The 23219-nt window shown below is 38.7% G+C and overlaps 1 protein-coding gene across 2 annotated transcripts in view; it reads right to left on the reverse strand.

Annotated features, from left to right (window-relative positions):
- Window positions 1–23219, reverse strand: part of Gnaq (G protein subunit alpha q) — a 254207-nt gene that overhangs the window by 68869 nt on the left and 162119 nt on the right. For both annotated transcript variants that reach the window (XM_074052099.1, XM_020184968.2), the window contains one exon: window positions 3938–4092. In XM_074052099.1, coding sequence (XP_073908200.1) covers window positions 3938–4092 — 155 coding nt within the window. The remainder of the gene's footprint in view (window positions 1–3937; window positions 4093–23219) is intronic.

Consider the following 23219-nt stretch of genomic DNA (forward strand, 5'->3'; position numbering starts at 1 on the left):
CCAGGCTGATTAGGCTCTGGTCTATCAAGGTGTGATGTACATACTTGTAATTCCAACTACTTGGGTGGCAGAGGCAGGAGGATTGTTTAAACCAGAGGCCAGACCAGACAAAGCTATTGAAACCCTATCTCAAAAACAAAAATAAAAACAAAAGGGCTGCAGGCATAGCTCAAGTGGTGGAGTATTTGCCTAGCAAGTGCAAGGCTCCAGGTTCAATCCCCAGTACAGGAAAGGAAGGGGGGAAAGGGGCAACAGGGAAGGAGAAAGGGGGAAGGGAGAAGGGGAAGAAAAAGGAAGAAAGGAAAAATGAAAACCCCACATACCCCTGGAAGAGATCAGAAACACTGGGCTAGTTTACTAAGGTTTCTATACACCAAAGCTTAAACAAGTAGGAGGAATCAATTTGTTCTGCTCTCCTTGTAATAAAGAGGCATGTGGTGGTACAAGCCTACAATCCTAGCTACTCAGGGGGTGGAGGCAGAGGCAAGTTCGAGGCCAGCCCAGCTAAAGTTCCCAAAAATCCTATCTCAAAAACAATCTGCAGTACTGGGAAAGAGGGGGAGAGGAAGGACTTTTAGAGAACATGGAAGGAAAACACACCAACCAATCTCCCTAGGTTTCATTTAGCTAAGGTGACCAAAAGTTCTGCCTGCCCCAGAGATTCCAGTTTATGCTTGCTGTTTCAATATAATAGAAATCCTTTCCATCTTAAGTGCCCTGGTTTGAATAACAAACTATTTAGTCACCATCTTATTTAGTGCACCCCACAAATCACTGATTTTAAACAAAAGATTACAACATACAGCTCTCCATTAGAAAATGTATTTCAAGGTAACCAAGTAACACCAGTTGAGGAGAAAAACCTACCTCACAGAAGAATGCCAATGTAGACCAAGTGACACAAGTACAAACTCATTCTTTTACAAATGCTATTGAATTTGTTAAATAAGCAAGGAATATCAATTGAAATTAAAAGCACTATAATTGAAGAGTTGGTGGCAAACTGAAGACTGCTCAGTGACAAAGTAACACCACGAGACAAAAAAAAGTAACTCTGCCATCAATGGAGGGAGTCACCACCCTAACACTGTGGTGAATCTGGAGTTTACAGAGTATGAGGAAGCCAGTGTACCACATTACTTATAATGCATTCTAGTCACAGAGTTTATCTCGAATCTAATCGAGTCTTTAATGCAACTTCCAGTTTAGAGTAAATCCATAGGAAAGAGAAGCAAGTTAAATTGCACTATGAAGCAATCAGGCAAATCCAGGCCAATCTCTTCAGCACACCAGTGAAATGCAAAATAGGTCTCTTCTGTGCAGTCCTAATAGACACTTTGGAAGAATCTGGGAAATGTGAATATGAACTGGGTATAGAATATTAAGAACTGATTAAGTTCAGGTGAAATACTGCATTATATTATTTACTATGTTGTATGTACTATCTCCTTTTTATAAAGAGATGCACACCAAAATGTCTGAGGGCATAAGGATACATGCTAACTCACTTTATTACTTCAGCATAAAAATATGGCTATAAAAGAATTAGTTATACGTATGTATACTAGGTGTACATACCCACATACATGTAATTTAGGAAATGAACTTTTCCCCTCCTCAGTAGGGGAAAGTAGGCTATTCAAAGAATAATCAGTTGAGGAGGTTTAGGTCAGCCTATTAACCAGATGCCACACATCATGGTCTGGCTCTACCATAAGGGATGGGTCACCCAGTGAGCAAGTCTATTTCTATGGTGGGCTCAGCCGGTCCTTGCAGAGTTCTAAAATGGTGACTTTCACAGCATTGGCAAGAACCTAAAGAAACTGTGCAGGATAGCTCTTTGCCTTAATGCAAGTACCTATAGTAGCATCCAATTTTCATATTAAGTAATGGGTACATGTCTAAATATCCAACTGGGAAATGTTGCCAGAGGTGATGTCCCTTGTCTCAAGAGCACACCCATGACAGCCAATGGAAGAAGTATCCTTGTATAAAGTGAGTTTTTTAGAGGTCCATTGGGACAGAGAAAACCTCAGAGGGAGCCCTAATCCTGGCTAACACATAATTGGAGCCCTGGTTCCCCACAAGGAAGACCTCTTCATAGAGAGAATTACGGGTAAAAAGTAAAGAATAGAAGAATAGAAGAGGTGGGGAGGAGAAGAAGCAGGATTTAAAATAAACATAAAAAGACAGAGGTTAGAAGAAAAAAATGAGAGGTGGAGGATTTGTTCGTGCCTGGAACTCTATATGCAGCACTACTTAGTAAAGACATCATACAGCAAAGTCTAGCAAAGTAAGAAGTAGAAGGGAGTTAAAGGATAACCAGAGAGAATCAAAGATGAAGGCGGAGAAGTAAACCAGCAGAGAGGATGAGGCATAATGAGGAGGAACAGGAGGGTAGATAAAACACAACAGTGATATGGGGAGATCATGAAATTTGAAATAGTGAAAGAAACAGAAGGACAGAGAGGGCAGGAAGTAAAAGATAGCTGGTCAAAGGTGGAGGGGGCAGAAATTAAGAGCTGAATCCATCTTTTCCATCTCTGTACTCACAGAAACTTAGACACTGGGAGCTAGGATGGAGGAAAGAAGGAAGGGAAGGAGAGAGGGAAGGAGGGTGGCTGGGAGGGGTGAAGGAAAGTCAGCAAAACAGAAGACAGAGAGAGGGAACAAGAAAGGCAATGTGAATGTGTAGAAGGAAAAAATAAAGGAGTAAGGACAGCACGCATTGCACACAAGGAGCTGAATTTTAGTTAAAATATGATAGATATAGGGCACTTTCTGCGACATTCCAGAATTATGTAATCCAAAGTTATCATAAGAATACAAGAAATATTTTAGCCAGGCAACATTTATGTGGCTTATCTGAATCCTAACCTATCTTATACTAATGCCTAGAAAGGCAAAAGCAAGACTTTACTATAAAAACAGAGTTCACAGCTGTTGGGTCTTCCACGCATTACTGAGTGATACCAATCAGCCGTTTTTGGGGCTCCTTGTCCCCAAGGTCCTGCTCTCATCCACTGGGTCACTTTATCATATGAACTAGCTTAAGGCTGCTGAACATTTTCCACCAATTCTTCTGTCTACCCAAAACCAAAACAAGAGGGGAATGCTGGATTAATGTAATTAATGTAGACAGAAATCTGGCTAAATCATTAAACTATGCAAAAAAAAAAAAAAAAAAAAATTGAGATGCCTGATTATCTAGATTGCTGACGACCTTGATTGTATTAATCCACCGATTGCCAAAATCTTTTCTTTCTTTCTGTTAGGCAAGATTCAATCTAGAGGATTAACAGATCTCTCTAGGATACAAATTTTTCCCAGGATGCATGAGTTTGATGGGCAGCTCATGAAATAAATTCTGGAAAGCTTGCAAAATTAGACTCACATGCAAAGGAAAACCCATCCATCAACAGATCAGTGGCTCTCAGAAAGCACTTAGGGCTCTGGGTCTGAAAACTGGAGACAAACAAGCCTCATGTTTCAGGAAGCCATAATCAAGCATTTTGTTTGTTTGTTTGTTTGCAATGTCTGATCGGTGTAGGTATTTCCTAGCACATGAGTAAGATCAGAATTTGTATCAAAAATTACTATTACAAGATTTCAGACCATAATGGTGTATGTGTTTGGGAAGCACTGTTTACAATTTGGGGAAGGGGACAAAGTGAAAAGATCAGATTCCTATAGTCTTCCCCTTGTTTTTCAAATGTAAAGCCATAAAAGAAACATTCTCCCTAAGTCATAATTCCAATCCTTTACGATATAGTCTAGATTATGAACTTGACACTCAAAAACAAGTTTATTATCTATACTTCCTAAATTTGAAGTTTGATTAAGCACAGACTGCAGAAGTTATAATAATCAGAGAGCATATCCACAAGAAAGTAGAGTAACAAGAAAGATCTCAAGAACCTCTTGATTGGATACTCACTATTTGGTAGAATCAGATAACTGATATTCCCGTCGTCTGTCATAGCATTCCTGGATTCCAGGATCATTCCACAAGCTCTTTATTGCGTCTACATATGGATTCTCAAAAGCAGACACCTTTTCCACATCAACTTCTCGAACTAATTGTGCATGAGCCTATGTAAAAACAAAACAAAAACAGCACCAGTTTTAATCCTCTTTCTATTACATCCCAAATTGCCTTTGACTGGCATGTTACATCGCAACATTGACCTTCAAAGACTGATTTTCAAACTGGTTCATAATAAAGTCATACTTTATATTTTTTTGTTTTTCTTACAGAGAACACAACCCCAAATCTTCCCCTCTAGAGAAAATCTTGAGGTTAAAGATGATGAAAGGAAACAAGAGGAAAGGCAGTGTTCAGCTATACAACTAGAACAATGGGAATGTCATGCTACAACACCACTGCTTTAGGTAATTATCATAATCCTAAACTAATTAGTATTAATTAAATAATTATAACCTCTGCTTATTATAATCAACCACATATGAGCATATAGCTCATGTGGGCTATATGCATGGGGTTTTTGTTTTTGTTTTTAAACAGTACTAGGGATCAAACCCCAGCACTCTCTTGCATGTGAGGCAAGCCAAGAGCTCTGTCACTGAGCTGTATCTCCAGCCTGGAGGATTGTATGTCTTAGCAGAAACTCAGGCAGAATCTTATTAGAATTAGGTCCTACAGTTCACTGATAGGATAGAATTATTATAAAATCAGAATCTTCAACTCATTAAGATTAGTTCCTATAGTTCACTGATAGGATAGAATATAAAGTCACCAAGAGAATAGCTAACATTAATTATTTAATTCTCTCTCCATTTTCCAACTTCTAAAATGTTTTATATATGCCTTTTCTACATTATTAACTTGAAGACCCCATTCCATTTTTTAATAATCAAACAGGACTTTGTTATTTTCATTATACTCTATTTAGCAGGAAAAAGATGAACAGGTTAAGACTTTTTTCAACAATACTGAAATGAAATTGTTTTACTTTTTTAATTAACAAAATTTTATTTATTCTCAAACTAGTCAGAGTACACCACTGCCTAATAAACCCAATCAAATTGGGTTTCACTGAATGTAATACATATGCAAATTAGATGTGCATATAAATATGCAAATAAACAAATATAATAACTAATTAACTTGGAAATTGGAGGCAGATGGTTGATAATTATTAAAACAATTCTGATTTTGTATAGAAATACAAACTTTTAAACAAGGTTAGTGAATGGCTTTCATGATTACATCATGGACAAATTATTTGTTTCAATGACTATTAAGCACATAGAATTTTAATGAATTTAATTCATGTTGGGCCCCACGTGGATACCAATCTTTACCTTTCCCATAAATTGGAAGGGCTCCTTTCCAACAGCCTAATTTCTTAAGGTTTTGTAAACCTCAACACACTTGAGAATTATGCTATTCTTTTTTACTAGTTCTTCTCTGACATGACAATCAGATCTAGTAGCTGAGAAGCCCAAGCTCCAGTCTGCTTTGATCTTGGAACGTGAATCCCTGAAGCTGTCTTCTGTAGTTAGTTCCAGTCCAGGCAATCTGCCCTGTTAACCTACCAGCAATCTTAACAGCCTGGATCCCGCTCGCGATCCTACCCCAGGTGGGGCCTACCTATTTCAATCACAGCTCCCTGCAGGAGGCACTCTTCCAAGTAGAGTGCCTTCCTGTTCTTTCTGTACCCTCTTTGGAGAACATTTGTTCAAGTGCTGTACTATATGTAAGTTCCTCCTGATGTTCCTCTTCTCCAAAGAAACTATGACCTTTGTTTTCTTTGAACCACAGGACTTCATCATTTTGCTCCATGTTAACAGTTATGTTTTAACTAATCCTTCTTTAGACTACACACTGATAGAAAGAACTGTGACTGACAAGTTCCAGTTTCTTTGGGGGCTCAGCACAGAGTGAGAATACAACAAATAGTTCATTGCATTTAAAAGTGTACATACATACAATGCCAAGACCTACGAGTCAAAGTCAGTTTCACAAGGCAATCTTCCACATACTGCCCACTCTCTTAGAACGGTGTAATTCTTAACAGTGCTTGGTCAGTAGTTAGGACAGGAGCATATGCAATACTTGTTAGTGTCTTCCTCCTGAAGTACAGTGTAAGTTCTAAGACAGGCTCAGCATTGCAGTATCAGGGACTACCAGAGTGCCTGACACCTGGTAAATGCCTTTCTATTTTGAATACTGTGCACAGAAAAGCAAAATAGTTGTGAGTTAAGGATCATGTAAACAAAATGTAAAATGCAATTCCCTTTCATTTTAAGTTACAGTTGAGCACACCGGGTGGAAATATTTAAGGATGAATGGTAGCTTTCAGAATTCTTAGCAAACTGGTGGCAGGCCTTAGAAGGAACACTGAAAACTAAGTAGCTACTCTCAGCTCTGGCAGAACTCTAGGGCAAGACCACATGGAAACCACAAGATAGGCCAATGTGGTAACGTCTTGTTTCTGTGATTTGGTGGTCATAAAATTCAGGTAAATCTTGGATGTGTTGATATTTCCATGGTTGCTTCTGCAAACGGAAGGAGGAATTGAGGTTCTACCACAGAGGGCCTTACCCTACCTACTGAAGGCCAAGATTTCAAAGGAAATAAAGAAGGTCTTACAGTTACTTTGGAAAGTTTTTCGAAACTCATTAACAGCTCAAGGTGGCTTTAGACTGGAATGTCACACCTATTCTGTTTCCTACACTCCAGAAGTAGAAAACCAAACGACAGCTTCCACATTTGCTGAAGCTCTTAGAAACAAATATTCAGCTCATTAGACCTGCTCTGTTTGAAAGGGTAACCAACACAAACAGAGGACTTCTGAATCAGAAATGGTGGGAACCATGATGAGTGGTTTTAATTCTTCACTAGACTCACACAGGCCTACATTTTCTTTCTTGTTGTTTATTTACATTTGACATTTTACTCTAAAGAAAAAAAACCATACAAATTCCTAAATAAACTGTGAAAATAACAACAATCCCAGTATTTTCATGTTTTGCTTTCTTCTATTCAAAAGAAGCACAGAGTACAAGAATGGAGCCTGACACCAGATGACTTATGTTACAGCCCCATCTCCGTACCGTTGTATGACCTCATGCAAGCTACTTAACGTCTCTAAATTGGCTTCCTGCTCACCTCACTCTCCCAATCTGTTAAATGGGAGTAATAGATCACTTACTTTAGAGGGTCAATGTTCAGAATGCACACATAATACTTAAAGGTAGAGCGTGACACTGAAAGCTACTAGTTATTTAAAAGGCAAAGGGAAGGCAAAGTAGCACAGAAAATATAAACTGTGGTATATATGTACACCTACTAGCTGGGATGTCCTGGTGGTACTTAAGTCTTTATTTGCTCAAACGTGAAATAAGATTCTGGAAGTCCTTGTTGGATATTGGATCTCTGAGTCTTCAAATCTGCAAATACCCCTTAGCATAAAACTTACTGCAGAAAACTTGGACATGAACTCATTTACCAGATGGCTTCACCTTTTCTGACTTCCTCACAACTGAACAGCTGACCTTCTTTCAGATGCACTGGCCACAGTGACAGGTGTTTTTGCTCTTTTTATGAGCTAACACTACTGCATAAATGACAAAGCACAGCAAACTCATACTGAGCTGCTGCTGCTGGCTGGGTTCACGTCGTTGTGAGTGACTCATTCCCTCAGCACATCTTCTCCACACTTGTGATTCAACTCGTGTCTCAGCAAAATTGCAAATTACTCCATGACACAAACCTCTTGAAGCCCCTCATGAAGATTAAAGATCCTGTGTGTAGTAGAATCCTTCAGTAGTAGAAGCCTATTGGTTCTTCGCTAGGCTCCTATGTCTCTCTGAAAATTGGTATCATATGGAGACTAATTATTGAGTCTCTCCTTGAACAATTCAAGGAAACACAGTAACACATAGAAAGAATTTCAACAGCCTATGACCAAAGTGGTTTCAGTTATAACTCTGTCAAGTACCTGGCCTGCATTGTGGGAAGGTGGCTCAACCTTCCTAAACTTCAGCGTCCTCATCTATAAAATGAGGTAACAGTTTATTGTAGGGCTATTAGGAAACAATTAAAAGAAGTGCTACTAAAATGCCTAAAACCAGCATTATAAGTACTATGCTTGTTACGGTATGTCAAAATTACCTTATTTATTTATTTATTTAATTGCAGAACTGGGGCTTGAACTCAGGGCCTCAAGATTGCTAGGTAGGGGCTCTACCACTCGAGCCACTCTGCCAGTCCCTAATTTTTTATTTTGACAAATATTTATCTATCATGTGTTAAGCAATGCACTAGTCAGTGATAAAGTGAAGACTTTGTTAAATAAAATGTTCTGAAAACAAACATTAGATAAGAAAGTTTAGTTAACAACATAGATTATTCATTCTGCTTGCATTAAGATTTTACAATTCACTTATTATCCATTGTTAAATTTCCTCCTCTATCATTAGATTTTCATTTTTAATCTCCATTATGGTGTTTGCCAAGGCAATCAGTGACTACAAGGCATTTTGCCATTGCCAAAAAACATTTGCTGGAAATATCTTTCTCCTTTTGGATTTTGTTGCTCTATAGGTTATACTTATTTATCTGAACATATAATAGATTTCTTCTTCAGTGGAAGAAACACTCCTTTTCTACCGTTTAAAATATTTTCCTCTGTTTTTTAAAGAACTCATTTTCTGCCCTACCAATATAATTTTTCATGTAAATATTCTTGCATTTAGTTCTTTGCCTAACACTTCCCTTGTGTGTCATCACAATTACCAGTATCTATGATATTGTAGGTTCGCATTTGACACAGCATGACATAACATATACCAGATGGTTCCAAAGACTGTGTTGGTTGATGTAATTACATGGTTCCTTGAGAGAATCTTGCCCTCCAACATGTAAAACCTTAGGATGCAAAATAAAAATCCTGCACTCTTTGAAGTCCTACTGATGACCCTCATGATTACAACGGTAATATCACAGCATAGCTATGTGCATACAGACATTATAAATACTATCCCCAAACCAGTTTATTTTCAGAGAGTTTATACAATACCACAATGATAAAGAAGACATTGGAAAGGGAGATTCTTTTAAAGAAATGCACAGTCACTAGGATTAAAAATAATTAGGTTGTATCTATATGGATGCTTTCAAAGAATATTTGTGGAACATTAGTACTTGGGATTTTAATAGCTATTTTATTTAACACATAGGTTCTGAAGTCAAAATAAGAAACGTGGAGAATGAGTTGTAAAAGTTAAGCAGATGCTTGTACTGCATAACTCAGAAGCTTTAATAAGGTAATGGAGCTGCACATCCATAAGTTTGGGGCTGGAGATATTCCTGCTGTTGTTAAACTTCTTTGACCATGGCTGCTCTTTCCTCTCTAATTCATTGATGAATGGTACTGGTGTTCCCACTTGTGTTTCTAGTGGATCACCTACTGAAAACACAGACTAGGGACTGAAATTCTCAACAGGCTACAGGGGGTTGATTTTCCATACCAAGGAGACCATGTTTGTGTGTGACTGATTCTCTCCTGCTCTGCCATAAGAGCTAAAGATCTGCTTTACGGATCACATCTTCATCATGTCTGAGATCACATTTATATGTGGTTCATTTCCTGACATTATATCTCAGAAAAAAAATCTAATCATTGTAGCTCTTCACAATGTCTGTGCTCCCACAATCTTATTAGCCAGCAGTGTATGTTGTTACTGGCTTGGAATTTTATTTTCTTTGACAACAGGGAAAACAGATAGAGACTCTCCTGCCCAGTTTGGTAGAGTTTCACACAAAGGCAAAAAAAATGTTTTTAATGTAATAGTAATAATAATAATAATAATAATAATAATTAAAAAGAAGCTTCCGAGCATTCCAGGGCCCTGCATAGGAGCCATAATCTTTCTGGAAAGTCCCGTGTGAAATCTGACCACTGCAGCTTCTGTTAAGAAACTGTTCCAGAGAACTGAAAGTGAAAGGCTCGCTTTCACAGAACATGGTAAGGAAAGCAGATTTCAGAACACCATGATCAGAGCCCTTCATCTTGGAGAACAAGAAACCTGTCCCATCAGTAATAATATAAAAAGAAACAACAGCAGGGTTACTTCTCTCCCTTAGGAACACAAGTAATAAAATAAGAGAACATTTATCTCACGAGGCATGTTTTGGAAATAAATAGCAAACTATATAATTTGTCACTTTGAGTAAAGACCCAAATTTCGGGAAGATTACAGATAAGAACCAACTCCTGAAAGTTACTGGAACCAGTGTTAAGAAATGGATAGCTTTCCGTTAAGAATATGATATGGTTTATTGCCCACATCATGCCACTTCTCAGTATGACAAAGGCCACTGAGGTAGTTAATGTTATATATTTCTGTAATACTTATTGACCATCTGGCACCAGTGGCTCACACCTGTAATCCTAGCTACTCAGGAGGCAGAGATCAGGAGAATTGCAGTTCAAAGCCAGCCTAGGCAAATAGTTTGCGAGACTCTATTTTGAAAATACCCAAAACAAAAAAAGGGTTGGTGGAGTAGTTCAATGTATAGGTCCTGAGCTTAAACCCCAATACTGCAAATAAATAAATAAATAAATAAAAATAAACCAGCAAATCAGTTTTATTACATTGCTATTATTTCAGGAAAGGTGTGCATTTAAGAAATATTTTTAAATACAAAATTATTTTTAAAAAATGTACAACTTTCATATACCCATGTAGGCTTAAATACACTTAACCATTTCATGAAATTGCCTGTAGCATTCTTAAAAATTGCACCAACCATTTTAGGTTAATGAATTTGAAACTGCTAACATTTTCAATTGGACCCATTGTTGTAAATTTTAATATATTTAACTCAGAAATATTCTCTCTTTAGAGGCTGAGGTACTTGGAAAGCTCATAACAAATTTTGCTAAATGTAAGGTATTCCTAAGCTAATCTGTTTTTCAAAAGGAAATACATAAGTATCTCAGTTCAAATATTTTCATACTAACTACCTTTCTTTGTAAGTTCAGAATACTATTCTTTCACAAATATTTTCTGGACCTGAAACTGGTGGATAGTAGAGTATTACAGCTAACTTAGACACAACTGTGACCTCTGTATGAGCTCTTCTGATTTCAAGTACATTTCTATCTACAGCCTTCTTAATTTAACACACAGTGTTTTACTTTAACATCATGCACCACCAAGAACTACATTTGCAGCATTACCATGAAATTGTTTTATTTCCAACACTGACTTTCAAAGCATTTTACAAAGCCAAATAATTTACTCCATTATTCAAAATCATGTCAGGTATCTCAGTTTATCAATATAAATTTCCAAAAGCTTCACTTTGATTCTGTGAGTTAACTGGAGAAAAAAATTGACCAATTATTTGAAATTTTTTTTTTCCTGCTTAAGGAAGTTAACAGATTAACAGCTACTGCTTTACTTTTTGTACATATGTAAGAGCAACTGGAATGAAAGATGAGCTAAATTAACTTGCAAGGAAATTCACTTGATCTAAAGGAAGTCTTGGTTTTCAGAACAATATAAAAAATGCATTTTCTGCAGCTGCACACAGTAAAATGTCATCTTTGGGCACAATTTTCTCAAGAAAGGAAAGAAAGAAACCCAGCTAACTTCTGAAGCAGATAAGGATCCTTTTTCAGAAGATTTATGTCTTTTAAATTTTGTGTGGTTGATGTGATCACTATGGCTACAAGGGCAGATGCTAAATATCAACCATTTTTATACAAGTTACAGATTGTCATTGACTTCCTTGAGAAATAAACACTCCGCATGTAATTTTTTGTTAAACATGCATTTTAATGTTTTTGAAAAGCTTATTATGGACAAAAGGATCAGTTGCAAGATAAGCACATTATCAAACAATAAAACAGTAACAGATGCATACCAAACAGCACATGACAGAACCATTGAAGCAAAAGCTTTTGGACTACCGTGGCAAGACTGCTCAGCATTGATTTTCCACACACATTTCATATACGACGAACATAACTTCCCAGGTCACCACGGTCTGATGTGTTAGTGGGCCCTGGAGCCTGCAGCCCAGAGCACGGCATGATTGGCTCACCCAACAAGCAGATGGTACAGGCAGCAACACCTCATGCCTCTCTGCTACCTTTGAGATTGGAAGGGGATGGCTGTCCCCATTCTTGACCAAGCTAACTCCACTTTAGCCGGGATGCCACTTCGATAAGTAGATGCAGCTAACACTGCATCTGGGAAGATGTGGAAAAGGGCTGAAACAAGGTTCAGAATTAACCAAGTGTTAAAGTGAGAAATCTGTTCAACTACACAGGCAGAATCTGGAAATACAAAGTAAAGGCCTATTAAATCCATTCTGGCTTATTTTAATGCAGCTATTAATAAGAATGCTTCATTAAAAAGTGAAAAAGTAGGACAAATGCTAAGCTGATAGTATGCTGGGATAATAGGCATAAACTGCAAGTATCTTTACCTCAGGCAAACTTATCAACCTATGTGAGGGGAAGACTTGCACTGGGGGCATCAAGAGGCCTAAAATGAGACTACAGTCTACACACATACTTAGTCTAGCGGAAACAATTTAAGGGGTCAATATCAGATTTGGATTTTGCATTAAAAACAACAAAATACCCTTAAAAGCACAAAAGCCAGCTATGTTACTTCTCTTGATAAACCGTAAGCTAGTATCTGAGAAGACAACGTGCTCAGCTAAGTAGGCTGCCATCTGGCTCTCCTATTGTCAGGAAAATGGGAGCACATATAACTCTTTACGAGAGAGAAGCTTACTTCCTGTCCTACAGAGCAAAAACTATGATGGATCAAAGGAAAGAACCTGACCATTCTCATGTTACCTGCCTGATCCTGAAATTTACACTGGCCCAAATCCCCAACTTCCCTGCTGGGCTGGTGTGATTTTTGTATTCTCTGTGTTAAGGGAGCTTGTGTGCTTCACATAGGAAGATCTGAGAATAACTTCACTTAGTTCTTGCCAGTGAGCATTTTCTGTTTTTTTGGCAGTTTTTGTTTTGTTTTTGGCTAGGATCCATTAAGAAATATGCACCTGGAACATTTCAATGCTTCTCCTCATTAGTTCCTCCTATCTGCTTGAGTTACGAGCTCCAATACACACCAAGTCAAACCAAGGGAATTAAGGCATGCATTAGGTACCAATGGGTAGCAGGGTTGTCAGAGCTGTCATATGCACAGTGGATATGGCTCGTGGCTTTGGAGTCAAACATATGGAGTCCAACCATTTACTTGCTTTGGGGCCCCTGTAAAGCCTAAATGTCCTTGTCCCTAAAGCGAGGTAATGATCACCATTATAAAATAATTTATTTGTTCCCTACCATCATGTTGCAGCACTATCAATTTTATGTCTTAAGGAAATGATGCCGAAGCCTTAAATTATGGGTTATATACAATAATTATAGTAACCACTGGTAATTATTTTACGGTTATAATACCTTTTCAACTAGAAGCATATCAACTTAAGTGACCTAAAAACCATTTTTTTCCATCTAGAAAAGCCCAAATTTCATCAAGCTGCATTCATCTTAATGTTGAGGTTTCAAAATAATGCAAAGACCACAACCTAATCAGAAAGCTTGTTTAAGACACCCAAATGGATGTGAATGAAGACTCCAGAAGACAATGCATACACACATGTGCTCTCCCCTCGAATTGCATGAGCTTCTAGGAAAGCTATTGATCAAGAAATGCAACAAGCCAGACACCAGTGGCTCACACCTGTAATCCTAGCTACTTAAGAGGCAGAGATCAGGAAGATAGTGGTTTGAAGGTAGACTGGGCAAAAAGTTCATGAGACCCTATCCCAAAAAACTCTTCACAAAAAAAGAGGTGGTGGAGTGGCTCAAAGTATGGGCCCTGAGTTCAAACCCCAATATTGAAAAAAAAAAAAAATAGAAATGCAACTAGTCAAATCTATCTTCATAAGATCCAAAAGGGGCCTACCAATTTGCATTGCTTTCTCAAAAAGACAAAAATGCTTACTGCTGTATTGTATTGAGGAAATTTCAAACAATTTCTAAACTTAGCTCCTACTTGCTTTTGACTGTGTCTCCTGAGCTAGGCAGCCTCTCACTAACCTCTTCTGTGCTTGTCCTAGACAGTACAAGAGGACTGCTTCCTTCCCCTCTCCAGTTCCTATGGGCACCACTTACATATATTTTATATATTTAAATACTCTTTACTTGATGGTAGGAAACATCAGCCTCTCTAGATGGCAAACATCTGTTATTAAACCAGTCTCTTGCTGACAGAGTGCCTCAGGCAGTAAAATACCTGCCTTGCAAGCATGAGGACCTGAGTTCAAACCCCAGTACCACCAAAATTAAATAAATAAACAAACAACAAAAACCCCCAAAACAACAACAACAAAACAGTCTCTTATAGAAAACATGAGTGAAAGGATTTTTGTCCTTCAACTAAAGGCAGAAGATGGAAGGAAAAGAAAACAAAAAGAGAAGGTAGTGAAGAGAAAGCTGGCATGCTGGTGTGAGGTTTAAAACAACTGTATACATACAGATAGACTACCTGAATCATTTAACTGTGCTAACTACCATTTTGTGAAAATTCTCTTCCTTTTTATTTTTGGTTCATCAATATCAGATTTGAGTTGGATGAATTATATAGAGATTTTAAAAAGTTGTATGAAGGGAAAACTTCAAACAATATATTCAAGTTTTCAAGCAGAAACAATCTGGGTTTGCAGACGATGAACACAGCACAGAGGTCTTACATTTATGAAACCAAAACGGTAGCAGCCCTTAGTTAAAAAGCTAACCTATAAATCTAGGGAAGAACGGGTCTGTGGGGTGGGGTGGGGGGGGAACCTTAGTCTTCCCAGAATCTTATACTTTCTCCCATTTAAATCTTCCTCAAGTATTCTTACCTTCTAGCATCACTGATAAGTCTTCCTTACACACTGGTTGATCCCAAACTATATATTGCCTGGTAATGCTATTTATCTGTTCTGTGTCCATATGTACAGAATTTCCAACAATGCTAAAAAATTGTTCCTGTGTCCTAATACAATGTTCATGTTAGACAATAAATATCTGTATAAAAGAACTGAGGTGCCATCCTTTCTATTTGTCCAGAAATGTGATCTAACAAGACCGGAGAAAAGAACAGTATTGGACACAAGAAGCATCCTGCTCAGGAAGGTGAGGGGTTATGGTATGATCTGGGTCTACTCTCTTAATCTTTATCTACTAAGACTTAACTTCAGTAACTGGATTGTTGGATTTGATAAATGGGTGAGATGTCTTGCCTTTGTGATTACACATCCAAACATAAGCTGTAGTAGAATTAAAATATTTAACCAGTGGTACAGGACAGGTACTGAAGAAACAACAGAAGAGGGCACTAAGTTTTCCTTGGGGTGCTTATGTCAACATCTGAGGTGTTTGAGCACAGGAGGCCAGGATGCCCTGGGGAAGGATCAGGGCTCCTCTGGTCTTTCAAGGAATATGGGGCAATAGCTACAATGGTATAATTTATTTTCATTTTTAACAGTGGTATTGTGCTAACAGTGGATAAAGGCTAACTACCCACCTGGCCTATAAGTAATAACTGTAGTCATAAAGATATCATCTTATCCAAAGTTATTGGTTTTGTTTTGTCTGTTTTTTGAGACAGGGTCTTCCTATGTAGACCAGGGTGGTCTCACAATCCTCCTGCCTCTGCTGAGTGCTAGGATAACAGGCATGAGATACCATGCCCAGCCATACTGTTCTTATATGAAGGTCAGAACTGTGAACAGAGGTGGAAATAAAAAGAGAACAGAAATTCCCACCAATGATATCAATAATGTACACTTTTGATCCCTCTCCTTCCCATCCTGTAATTTGGCATTCTTTGAGGTGGTCATTCTATAATTCCTGGCTTCTCCACAACAGCATTAGTTTACTTTGCCATGAGGAACTCCAACTGCCCTATTGTTTTCTGTTTTGATCAACAGATAAAACATAAAGGCCAAGAACCTATCTAACTACCATTGTGGTTTCAAGATGGAGAAAGTGTTACTCTATGTTCACAGTAAGATCCTGGGTCATGCAGCTATAGAACCTGGAGCTTCAGGCCCTCTTAACACAATTGGAGCTCCATGTCCCACCAGCCTTGACAATGAAACAGAGAACAGCAGAGAAGGCTGATGTCACCCCTATACTCAAAGTGGTGAATCCCAGGAGGCTCTAGAAGCTTGTAAGAAATGCAACTTTTAGGCCACTTTGCACACTCACTAAGCAGGAATCTCCAAGTTAACAAGATCCCACTGAGGTTCAAGAAAGGTTGATAGTGCTTCTCAAACTTGACTGAAGAATTAGCATCATTTGAGGACCTTTACAAAACACTGTAGGTTCCCTCTTTGGAGGTTCTGATTTAAGTGACCAAGGTATTTTAATGCTCCCCAAGTGGTCTACACTGAGAATTTGGTTTCTGAAGAAGGGGGCCCATCACCATCCATGGTCAGCAGGAAGAAACTATTAAAACCTATGTCTGCAATCTGAAAATAAGAAAAATATCAAGTTTACTCCCATTTAATGCATGGAATAACTATGGCACCCTCACCTGTCTGGTGGCTAGAGGGGGCATCCAGGTGTCCTGAGGCCAGAGGATTCTTATGGTCAGAATTTCCATGAGATTCTTTTATCTAATATCATAGACTTTTGATAAAAGAAAAGGGAAATAATCACGGAAACATTTTGAGCCCCCGGTGGTTTTTTCACAAAGTGGCATGTGTTCCACGGCACAAGCGTGTTGTGTGCGTGTGCATGTGTGTGTGTGCACACGCGTGCATCCACACCAGTGCAAAGGGCTGAGGAGGAGCCTATCTGGCAAAGATATTTAGGAACATAAACTTTTAAATCTACCCATTTGAGGCCAAACTTATACTGTCGAAAGGGCATTTTGAAAATGGATATATGTAAATGTTTCCATTGTGCTGTGATTTTCCTGCCAAAACCAAGGGAAGGTGTTACACTCAGGGGAAAAACTGTAAAAAACTTAGAAAAAAATCTCTAGGAAACAGTTTGGGGGAGGGGTAGTCAAGCTATTTGTTAAACATAAATTAAGTAGCACCTTTCAATTAGTTGAAAGAACAGCTGACTGACATCAGTGAAGATGGAAATTTACTAGCAAAGTTTCAATTAAAAATCTGTGCATAATAGGTGATAGAACTGAAAATGAGGAACATGACTTGAAAAGGACAGCCAATGATAAGAGTTTCTTCCTACATGTTCCTTTATAGCTAAATATCTCATGTGATGTTCTTTTATTTATAAGATGTTAAAATACTGACTTAAACAGAACTTAAAATCAGACCTCTGGATTACTGTCACAAAGAATTAATCAAAAGTTTTTTTTAAAATATTATTAAAATATTTTATATCACAAAAGGACCCAAAATTTTATCAAGCACACTTTTAATGAAAGCCAAAATGTCTTTTATGAATCATGATTTTAAAAGTACATTTGGATCACAACCAGTTAACAGTCCACTCTGAAGATTCAGTACTATTGCCATTCAAAAATCAAAAATCAGTAGAGACCCAGCTACTAGGAAGACAGAGACTGGGAGGCCGGCAGTATGAATCCAACCTAGGCACAAAGTTAGCTAGACCCCATGTCAACCAACAAGCTGTTGGTACATGTTTGGAATCCCAGCTAGCAGGAGGCAAAGGAAGGAGGACCATTTGAAGACTAACTAAATCAAAAAAGGATTGGGATTGGAGACATGGCTTAAATGGTTGAGTGCCTACCTAATGTGAAGCCTTGAGTTCAAACTTTAGTACTACAAAAAGACAGGGAGAAAGGGAGCAAGAAAGAGGGGAAGGAAGGGAGATGGAGGGGGGAAGAAGGAGGAAGGGAAGAGAGGAAGGGAAGGGAGGAAAGAAAATCATTAGCGAGGTGAAGAAGTTTGCACTGCCTATGGTAGACACTGGTTTCCAGCTGCGTTAGCAGTATATAAAGGAGAGGTAAGGAAATGGGGGGATTGTTCCCTAGAGAGAAAGCTATGAACAGTCTTCTGGAACATTAATGAAAATTTGTTCAGATATCAAGCGTAAAGATTTAATTGCTCTAGTTGTTAAGTATGCATTTTATACATGTCACCAACTCAAAGAACCTGGAGAGATTCTGCCTCATATTTTTATTCTCTGAATGAGTATTACCACTATTACAGTTTTTATATACTGAACTCACAACAGATGCTGTTGGCAAAAGCCAACATTTTTTGGTGAAAAAAAACCTGTCCCTTATCTGCAGTGTATTAGCAGGATCCAGTTCCCCTAATGGAACATAAAATCACCGTTAAAACTGCTAATGTTCTGATATAATATCTATGGGCCAGTCACCAGGAAGTGGAAAAATCATTAATTGGTATCACTGGATTATAAAAAGCCTCAGTTAAATATAGCACAGTGGAAAACTACTAGACAGTGTTCTGAGCACCAGAAGACACCCACTTCCAATGTGTTTCATGCCCCCAAGTATTAATATTTGGCTTTGTTGCTAGAATCACACTAAACACCCTGATCTTCATATTGTGCCGGTAGAAATGTCCATGAGATATGATGGAAATGGGTATAGAGATGACATCTTATCTCATCGTACGAACACTATCCCTGCTTTTGTGAAACCTATCCTTAAAAGCAAATCTTTAAGGAAGTGGATGAGCTGCAGGTAATAAGTATTCATGAACATTCATACGTATTCATATGCCTTCCCTGTAGCTTCCTAAGAGTGTCAGGGTCTCATGTGACCTAAACTAGTTGTATGAAATTGCCTTCGCCAGTGCATCTCTCAGAATGCATTAGCTAGCAGAAGAATCCTCCACAGGCTCAGCACTGCACACTCCCTCACCTGAGGAGCCTCTGCTCTGGGTAACTGAGAATAGAGCACATGTAGGTCAGATGGCCTTTGGAGAAATTTAAACTCATCCCACCCCCAGCTAGCCTTCAGAGTTCTAGCATTTTTTCTTTTCCTTTAAAAAAAAAACGGGGGTGTGGGGGCTCCCTTAATGTCTTTATTTTTCAGTATGGGGCACAAAAAGTATAAATTAAAATTCAGACAAAAAAATTAAAAAGACCAAATCTCATGCCTCTTAATATTCGCCATGCTGTATCCCTCACATACATCCGTTCTACTCACTTTATTGTGTCTTTGGCTTCCTGCCTGCTGATTCACAATGAAGAGGAGTTGGACAAAGAACAAAGTGAATCCAAGCTAAGTTCACCTACTAGCATGCTTCATTCTTCCTTAAATCCAGACGTCCAGGCACACAGTTCTTACTTCAGTTATTCACAGAGTGATGTGGTTTGAAAGCTAGGCTACAGACTAGATACCCAGCTCTGCGGAGCTGCATGTACTATGTATACCATGGGGAGGGAAGAGGATGACATGGTGCACCTGGAAAAGGAATCAGGCAGAAGATGCTTGGGGTTACAGCACATAGCCGCACAGGATTTTATGTGGGTGAGAGAAAGCACAGTATCTACAAAGTCAACATTAAAATGTGTATTTAGAAAAGCACTAAGGAAATCCCTAAAGGCATCATCTGGGGAGGACCCAAACCTAGACAACGGGCACGTATCATCTGTCCTCTCACATGAAGGCTTACTGAGTATTTCCCAGCCTGTTCACATCTGGTATTAATCATCCTATCACCTATAGAGTATTACGTGTGAAATACTTTTCTGTCTAAGCACCTACTTTGTACAATGCACTGGAATAGACACATTGGAATACACCAAGATGCAAATGATTGAAAAGACAGTCATGGAAACAAATAATAAGAGGAAGGAAATAAAAACCTGTCAAAGAAGGGTTCAATTAAAAGGTATCCCCAAAATGCATGTATTGGGGATATATGCAAAGCTTCCTTCATAGGTCTGCTTCAACACTTAACTCTGAGATGCCTCAGAGAAGGAACTACGCTTGTGAGGTCACCATATGTAATTGTCAGGATACTCACAGCATGGTCCCTAAGCCAAGAGGAGAGTAGGACGTGAAGCCCAGTGGCAGGCTGCTGGCTAAGCCTGCATAGGCTAAATGCACTCACTCACAGGATGACCTTGTGTGTCATCAGAGGCGAAGCCCATGCTAAGCACAGCTCTACAGAAAAGGCGCCAAGTGGACCTCTCTCACAACACGCCACACTTGCAGCTCAGCTACACAACAGAGCAACTCACGACAAACTGCTCAGTGCTCTTCTGACTGTTAGTTTTTAAAATACTATCTCCTGGCTAGACTTATCCTGAGGGGTTTCTCTCCTTGGGCAGTTCAACTCCTTGAAAGGATTCCCTTATTTGGCTCTGAGTGTCTGTTTCAGGTACCTATCTGGCTTAGAGGTACCCAGCCACACTAAGTTACTGACAAGTCCCCAGGGCGTGTGGGGGAAAATTCTCCATGCTTTCAAGGGTTATTTGGTTCATACCTCTGCCTGTGGCCACGTGCAGACATGAAACCATTCTTGAAAAGATAATGTAGGATCTGAGGCTCAGGCTCGTGTCTACTTCCATGCTGAAGACAAACTGCCACCAAGAAGTTTCCTGTAACATCTAACCTGGACACAGCAATGGCTTCCAACGGCAATGAACCAAGCAGGCCCATGGAGTCAGCATCTAAACACACCTACTTTTAATCCTGTGTTCTACTGCTAGGTAGGCAATTTGTTCAATAAGACAAATTTCAAATGCTTCAGTTACCACTTTTTCTTCTGTAGAAACAGACTCTATCTACACAAGGAAAAGCTGATCCAATAGCTAAAGTATGAAAGACTTGGCTGTCCTAGAAAAAATATTTTCTTCCAACATTTAGGCAAAGACTGTTTCCAAAATTCCTGCAGGCTGATAAAATTAAAACCACATGGAAAATGGTGTTGGTTTTTTTTTTTTTTTCAAACACAGAGAAAAAAATGTTTAATATGTAGTAATACATTTAGAACATGGGTACTGGGTACCAATGAATTCTATCAGTTTTTGAAACTGAATGTCAAAATTTCTCACTGTGAAAAGATAGGATGTAAGTAAGCAATAACAGCTGCATAATAATGACTTGGGGTCTCACTACAATTATACATTTGCACCTGCTGAAATAGTGAGAGCTCTGAGATGTTTGTTTAACCCTTAAATGCACAGCAGGTGAGGTTTGATGAAGGTAGGCCAGTCGTAGTATTTTGCACTTCCTGTTTGTTTCTTTGTTTTTTAATGATACTGGGGTTTGAACTCAGGGCCTCGTGCTTGCTAGGCAGTGTTCTATCCCTTGAGCTACATCTCCAGCCCATACTTCCTTGTTTTGCACTCCTACAGCTTAAAACCATTTTGAAAAAACATGGCTAATGAGAGATTAAGATATGTGATATGAACTGTTAAATAAAAGTGGCATGTTGCTTTTTAAAATTCATTTGTTTAAGATTTGAGATTCCCCACAGATAAAATTTTCTATCTTTAGGCCAATTTTAATGGAGATTTATGGCTTGGATAGTTTTTGGTAAAGAATTTTTTAAATTGGGGACTGAGAATTCACCATGACTCCACCTATTTTTTTTTTTTTTAAGAATATTACGGAGATCTAGCTACATAGTTAGCCAAATTAAGTACACCACACTCTGCAATCCTGGTTGATTCTAGAAAGAACTGCAAACCTAAGTTTGAAGTCAGTTCCTGGCCTATGATTATTTTAAATGACCCGAGGCAGTAAGATTCCTGGTACAAATGCTGGCAGGAGCAAAGAGCTGTCAGCAGGCCCTGGAGAAGTAGTGACTTCTGACATTTCAACACGATTAACCTACCTGTGTACCTAGCAAGAAGAACAGTCCTTGAAATAGACAAATATCCACATTTTACATTCAATGTGCCTTTTTAATTTTTTTTAAATTTTAAACCTAATAGGAGTATGGTAACAGTGAAGATGTGCCTTCAGGTGCTTGAACTGATTGAATTTTAAGAGAACTACATGGGGGTGGTGGGGGGCAGCTGTGAAGGTGTACACCTGTACTTCCAGCTACTTGGGAGGCATAGGCAGATGCATCACAATTTAAAACCAGCACAGGAAAAAAGCACAAGATTCTATCTGGGGAAAAAAAAGGCAAAAAGGGGTGGGAGCATGGCTCAAGTGGTAGAGTCCCTGCCTAGCAAGTTCAAGGTCCTGAGTTCAAACCCCAGGACTACCAAAACTCCCCCAAATCATATCAGACATATACTATTAATAGTCACATTTAAAGTCAGAAAAGTAAGGGTGAGGGGAATACTGTCAAACAACCTGCCCAAGGCCACTCAGCTTAAAAATGGCAGAGTGAAGATTCAACCTAATAAGGCTGGCTCCAAAGTGCCTGCATCACAATGACAGAGTAGAAATGCAGACACAGCAAAAGTTCCTATGCACTGGGGTGGGGGTGTTGTTCTGGAGATTAACCCCAGGGCTGAGAGAGTGCTGGGCATGCCCTCAACCACTGAGTCATAACACCTGCCCTGTGTACGTGTGCTAGACAAAAAAGTTGAAGATGGCAATTCAAGGTATCTGGTATAGTAAGAATGTAAGAAGATGGCAATTCAAGGTATCTGGTATAGTAAGAATGTTTCCAGAAATGAATGCAAAGCAAGCTTCTTAATAAGATGATTTTAAAGGAAACAAAGAAAAAAAACAAGTCTGAGATCTGAACACTCACTATTGTAAACTTATAGCCAAAATAACCAGTGTAGGCAGGTGTATTTGGGGATTGGATGAGCCATTGGGTAGAGCAAATCATGCCTGCAATTCTTTTCCTACACATTCCTCTAAATGCCCTTATTTCCTGAGCCCCATGACGGAGCTTACTGGCCTGTCAAAACTCTCTTCTAATCCCAAGAAAAGCCAGTCTCCTTCCCCATATTCCCTGACTGTAGCACCTGGTTTTCAACAATGGTGCAAAGAACATGCATTGGAGAAAGGACAGCTTTTCTGTAGATGGCACTAAGGAAACTGGATATCCACATGGTCCCTGTCTCTTATCAATTACAAAAATCAAAATGGTCTTTCACATCCTTTGTTAACTTTATTCTTTTTTATTTATTCCTTTTTTTGACGCTATTATAAATGGAATTGTTTTCCTATATTCTTTCTCAGTCGGTTCACTGTTTGTGTATAGAATGGCTATTGATTTTTGGAAATGGATTTTGTATCCTGCCACTTTGCTGAATGTATTTATGATGTCTAGGAGTTTT

The sequence above is a fragment of the Castor canadensis genome, chromosome 13 (assembly GCF_047511655.1).
Source record: "Castor canadensis chromosome 13, mCasCan1.hap1v2, whole genome shotgun sequence".
NCBI lineage: Eukaryota > Metazoa > Chordata > Mammalia > Rodentia > Castoridae > Castor > Castor canadensis.